General features: G+C 42.5%; 1 protein-coding gene across 1 annotated transcript in view; it reads right to left on the bottom strand.

The window, feature by feature from the left end:
• syne1a (spectrin repeat containing, nuclear envelope 1a) overlaps positions 1–6,603 on the bottom strand; it is a 253,359-nt gene that overhangs the window by 181,451 nt on the left and 65,305 nt on the right. The window contains 8 exon segments of the mRNA XM_087806340.1: positions 977–1,075; positions 1,135–1,362; positions 1,450–1,606; positions 1,671–1,831; positions 4,907–5,047; positions 5,187–5,351; positions 5,442–5,582; positions 5,648–5,824. Of these exon segments, the coding sequence (XP_087662466.1) occupies positions 977–1,075; positions 1,135–1,362; positions 1,450–1,606; positions 1,671–1,831; positions 4,907–5,047; positions 5,187–5,351; positions 5,442–5,582; positions 5,648–5,824 (1,269 nt within the window).

Raw genomic sequence — 6,603 nt, 5'->3', positions numbered from 1 at the left:
TGTAGGTGTGTGTGTGAGTGTGTGTAGGTGTGTGTGTGTGTGTGTAGGTGTGTGTGTGTGTGTGTGTAGGTGTGTGTGTGTGTGTAGGTGTGTGTGATTGTGTGTGTGTGTGTGTAGGTGTGTGTGTGTGTGTGTAGGTGTGTGTGTGAGTGTGTGTAGGTGTGTGTGTGTGTGTGTAGGTGTGTGTGTGTGTGTGTGTGTGTGTAGGTGTGTGTGTGTGTGTGTGTGTGTGTGTAGGTGTGTGTGTGTGTAGGTGTGTGAGTGTGTGTGTGTGTGTGTGTGTGTGTGTGTGTGTAGGTGTGTGTGTGTGTGTGTGTGTGTGTAGGTGTGTGTGTGTGTGTGTGTGAGTGTAGGTGTGTGTGTGTGTGTAGGTGTGTGTGTGTGTGTGAGTGTAGGTGTGTGTGTAGGTGTGTGTAGGTGTGTGTGTGTGTGTGTGTGTGTGTAGGTGTGTGTGTGTGTGTGTAGGTGTGTGTGTGTGTGTGTGTAGGTGTGTGTGTGTAGGTGTGTGTGTGTGTGTGTGTGTGTGTGTGTGTGAGTGTGTGTGTGTGTGTGTGTGAGTGTGAGTGTGTAGGTGTGTGTGTGAGTGCGTGTGTGTGTGTGTGTGTGTGTGTGTGTGTGTGTGGGGGTGTGTGTGTGTGAGTGTGTGTGTGTGTGTGTGTAGGTGTGTGTGTGAGTGCGTGTGTGTGTGTGTGTGTGTGTGTGTGTGTGTGTGTGTGGGGGTGTGTGTGTGTGAGTGTGTGTGTGTGTGTGTGAGTGTGTAGGTGTGTGTGTGAGTGTGTGTGTGTGTGTGTGTGTGTGTGTGTGTGTGTGTGTGAGTGTGTAGGTGTGTGTAGGTGTGTGTGTGTGTGTGTGTGTGTGTGTGTGTGTGTGTGTGTGTGTGTGTGTGTGTGTGTGTGTGTGTGTGTGTGTGTGCACAACAAGCCTAAAGTAAGGAAACAGACACACACGTGTAAACGAGACGTAACAAGATTCTCACCATGTGATCCTTCAAGACCTGGAAGGTCTCACGTGAGGAGGTGCAGGACGAAACCTCAGAGTCCAGTTTCTCCCTCAGATCCCTCAAGGTTCTCTTGATCTACTCACAAGAACGCCGTCACTTCCTGGACTCGTAGCTCCGGCCGGCGTGTTCTGTACCTGCTCCAGACCGTCCTCGTATCTCTGCCTGCAGGTGGCGCTCTGGCTCAGCTCACCCCCGACCTTCTCCACTCGTTCCTTCAGCTCCGCCCACTCGCAGGTCATCTGGTTCAGCTGCGAGCGGAGACCACCGGCCTCCCCGGGGGTCATGAACCTGGACAGGGTCTCACAGTCTCGCTCCATGTGGGACAGAAGAACCCGTCGCTCCTCGAGACCTTCAACCACGGCCTGAGAGGAGCAGACATCAACCAGGTCTTTGAAGGCTACATGTCCCTCCAGATGATCCCAGCAGACCATCATCCAACCTGGACTCACCTCTAAGGTACCGATGTGCTGGTCCAGAGGGTCTACAGACGAGATGGTGTCCATCATCTTCAGCTCTCCTCGTTGACGGTCCATCCAGGAGGAGAAGGCTCCAGCTTCAGCGCTCCAGCGTTGCCAACAGAGACCAACGCTCTCCAGCTGTGCGACCCTGGAGGTGAAGGTTCGTGAGGAGCATGTGGCGACGAAGCACCAGATGTTCCACCAACACGTACGTGTTCTTGGCGTGTTCGTGGAGCTGAGCCACGGCTTCTCTCGCCGCCTGCGTCTGCTGCTGGAGAAGAGTTTGGTTCTCGGGTCCGAGAGCGACTCGTGTCGCCTCGTCCTGCAGGAGGTCCAGCCTCACGGAGCAGTGGTCCACCTTCAGGAACATCTCCTGAACAACCGTGACATAAGTGTGAGATCAAGTATGAGTCGTGATGAAGATGAAGATGATGATGAAGATGAAGATGATGATGATGATGATGATGAAGATGAAGATGATGATGATGATGAAGATGAAGATGATGATGATGATGATGAAGATGATGATGATGAAGATGATGATGTTGATGAAGATGATGAAGATGAAGATGAAGATGAAGATGATGATGTTGATGATGATGATGATGATGGAGATGAAGATGATGATGGTGATGAAGATGATGATGAAGATGAAGATGATGATGAAGATGATGATGATGATGGAGATGAAGATGAAGATGACGACGATGATGAAGATGAAGATGACAACGATGATGAAGATGATGATGAAGACGACGATGAAGATGATGATGAAGAAAATATTGACGACGAAGAAGACGATGATGATGATGACAATGATGATGATGAAGATGATGATGATGAAGACGATGATGAAGACGATGATGATGATGATGATGAAGACGATGATGAAGATGAAGACGACAGATGAAGATGATGATGAAGATGAAGATGAAGACGATGATGAAGATGATGATGATGATGATGAAGATGATGATGAAGATGAAGACGACAGATGAAGATGAAGATGATGATGAAGATGAAGTTGACAGATGAAGATGATGATGAAGATGAAGATGAAGATGAAGACGATGATGAAGATGAAGATGATGATGAAGATGACGACGATGATGAAGATGAAGATGATGATGAAGATGAAGACGACAGATGAAGATAAAGATGATGATGAAGATGAAGATGAAGATGATGAAGATGATGATGATGATGATGGTGATGAAGATGATGAAGATGATGATGAAGATGAAGAAGAAGATGATGATGAAGATGAAGATGATGATGAAGATGATGATGAAGGTGATGAAGATGAAGATGATGATGATAAAGATGATGAAGATGAAGATGATGATGATGAAGATGATGAAGATGGAGATGATGAAGATGATGAAGATGAAGATGAAGATGATGATGAAGATGATGATGAAGATGATGATGATGATGAAGATGAAGATGAAGATGATGATGATGATAAAGATGAAGATGAAGATGAAGATGATGATGATGATGATGAAGATAATGAAGATGATGAAGATGATGAAGATGAAGATGACAACGATGATGAAGATGATGATGAAGACGACGATGAAGATGATGATGAAGAAAATATTGATGACGAAGAAGACGATGATGATGATGACAATGATGATGATGAAGATGATGATGATGAAGACGATGATGAAGACGATGATGATGAAGATGATGATGATGATGATGAAGACGATGATGATGAAGATGAAGATGAAGACGATGATGAAGATGATGATGATGATGATGAAGATGATGATGAAGATGAAGACGACAGATGAAGATGAAGATGATGATGAAGATGAAGTTGACAGATGAAGATGATGATGAAGATGAAGATGAAGACGACAGATGAAGATGAAGATGATGATGAAGATGAAGATGACGACGATGATGAAGATGAAGATGAAGACGACAGATGAAGATGATGATGAAGATGAAGACGATGATGAAGATGATGATGATGATGATGAAGATGATGATGAAGATGAAGACGACAGATGAAGATGAAGATGATGATGAAGATGAAGATGAAGATGATGATGATGATAAAGATGAAGATGAAGATGAAGATGATGATGATGATGATGAAGATAATGAAGATGATGAAGATGATGAAGATGAAGATGACAACGATGATGAAGATGATGATGAAGACGACGATGAAGATGATGATGAAGAAAATATTGATGACGAAGAAGACGATGATGATGATGACAATGATGATGATGAAGATGATGATGATGAAGACGATGATGAAGACGATGATGATGAAGATGATGATGATGATGATGAAGACGATGATGATGAAGATGAAGATGAAGACGATGATGAAGATGATGATGATGATGATGAAGATGATGATGAAGATGAAGACGACAGATGAAGATGAAGATGATGATGAAGATGAAGTTGACAGATGAAGATGATGATGAAGATGAAGATGAAGACGACAGATGAAGATGAAGATGATGATGAAGATGAAGATGACGACGATGATGAAGATGAAGATGAAGACGACAGATGAAGATGATGATGAAGATGAAGACGATGATGAAGATGATGATGATGATGATGAAGATGATGATGAAGATGAAGACGACAGATGAAGATGAAGATGATGATGAAGATGAAGACGACAGATGAAGATGAAGATGATGATGAAGATGATGATGAAGATGAAGATGACGACGATGATGAAGATGAAGATGATGATGAAGATGAAGACGACAGATGAAGATAAAGATGATGATGAAGATGAAGATGAAGATGAAGATTATGAAGATGATGATGATGGTGATGAAGATGATGAAGATGATGATGAAGATGAAGAAGAAGATGATGATGAAGATGAAGATGAAGATGAAGACGATGACGACGATGACGACGATGACGATGAAGATGATGAAGATGAAGACGATGATGAAGATGAAGATGAAGATGAAGATGAAGATGATGAAGATGAAGATGACGACGATGATGAAGATGAAGATGATGAAGACGATGACGACGATGACGACGATGACGATGAAGATGATGAAGATGAAGACGATGATGAAGATGAAGATGAAGATGATGAAGATGAAGAGGATGATGATGATAGTGATGATGAAGATGAAGATGAAGACGACAGATGAAGATGAAGACGATGATGAAGATGAAGACGATGATGAAGATGAAGATGATGAAGATGAAGACGACAGATGAAGATGATGAAGATGAAGATGATGAAGATGAAGATGATGATGAAGATGAAGATGATGAAGATGATGAAGATGATGAAGATGAAGATGAAGATGAAGACGACAGATGAAGATGAAGATGATGATGAAGATGACTATGATGAAGATGAAGATGACGACGATGATGAAGATGATGATGATGATGATGATGATGATGATGATGAAGATGAAGATGAGTCACGTACCTTACTACTCTCCAGTTCTACTCTCAGACTCTCGTAGCTGTTGAACAGAAGATCTTTCTTCAGTCCAGTGTTGGTGTCGTGGATGAAGGTCCAAACCGTCTCTCTGTCCACCTCGAAGTTCTTCCAAGAGTCGAGCGTGACCTGAAACCAGAACCAACAACAATAAGACCTTCACACCTGATGTTAGAGGTTCATGTGGTGGACCTCGTTGATGGATGAAGCTTCACAGTAAATATGACCCTCGACCCTGAACACATGGATGGACGAGACCAGGACGAACCTGAAGGTCGCGCTCCCTCGACGCCGACTTGCTGTCGATCTCCATCAGAGCCTCCTGGATCTCCAGCAGCGTCTCCTCCAGCTCCGGCTCCTTCTCCTGCCGGCGGCAGCACGACACCAGCACCTCCACCTGCCTCCTCTGCTGGTCCAGCCTGGAGAGATGTTTCTGAAGGACACACCGAACATCAACGTGAACGGTGTCTTCCGTCAGGAGCAGCAGGAGAACCAGAGGCTTCATCTACACGGAGATGCTCACCTGATGCAGCAGGTACAGTTCTGTGGCTTCCTCTGGATTCTCAGCTCCAAGGATCTCGCCGATCTGCTCCTCAGACTTCTTCTGAGCTTCCAGAACATGGTCCAGACAAGAGCGCACCTTCTCTCCCAGATCCTCCCCCTCGTACGGTGACCCCTCTGCACCCTGGAGGTCCAGACACCAGTTAGAAACAACACAGACGTGAACATCTGGATGGACCGTACCTGGCAGGAGGACACCAGAGATCTTAGATCAGAAGACAGTTGGTCCAGAGACGTCTTCTGCCTCTGAGTTTCTAACTCGGAGCTGAGGTCGGCGAGGTCGCTGAGACCAGACCTGAGCCACGACAGGCTCTGCTCATGAGCGGCGCTCGCTTCTCGTAGAGTCTGAAGAACATCATGGACCACCGTTTTAAATCTAACAATCATTCAAATCTAACGATCGTTTTAAATCTAACAATCATTTCTAATCTAACAATCGTTTTAAATCTAACAATCATTTCAAATCTAATGACCGTTTTAAATCTAACGATCGTTTCTAATCTAACAATCGTTTTAAATCTAACAATCATTTCTAATCTAATGACCGTTTTAAATCTAACGATCGTTTCTAATCTAACAATCGTTTTAAATCTAACAATCATTTCAAATCTAATGATCGTTTTAAATCTAACAATTATTTTAAATCCAACGATCGTTTCAAATCTAACAATCGTTTTATATCTAACAATCGTTTTAAATCTAACAATCATTTTAAATCTAATGATCGTTTTAAATCTAACAACCATTTCTAATCTAATGATCGTTTTAAATCTAACAATTATTTCAAATCTAACCATTGTTTCAAATCTAACAATCTTTTCAAATCTAACAATCTTTTCAAATCTAACGATCTTTTCAAATCTAACGATTGTTTCAAATTTAACCATCGTTTCAATCTAACAATCATTTCAAATCTAACAATCGTTTCAAATCTAACAATCGTTTCAAATCTAACAATCATTTCAAATCTAATGATCGTTTTAAATCTAACAATTATTTTAAATCCAACGATCGTTTCAAATCTAACGATCGTTTTAAATCTAACAATCGTTTCAAATCGAACAATCGTTTTAAATCTTACAATTATTTCTAATCTAACAATCATTTCAAATCTAATGATCGTT

The sequence above is a fragment of the Callionymus lyra genome, chromosome 13, assembly GCF_982586985.1.
Source record: "Callionymus lyra chromosome 13, fCalLyr1.hap1.1, whole genome shotgun sequence".
Lineage (NCBI taxonomy): Eukaryota > Metazoa > Chordata > Actinopteri > Syngnathiformes > Callionymidae > Callionymus > Callionymus lyra.
Note: the sequence above shows the minus strand (reverse complement) of the source record. Positions and strands in the feature narration are given on the sequence as shown.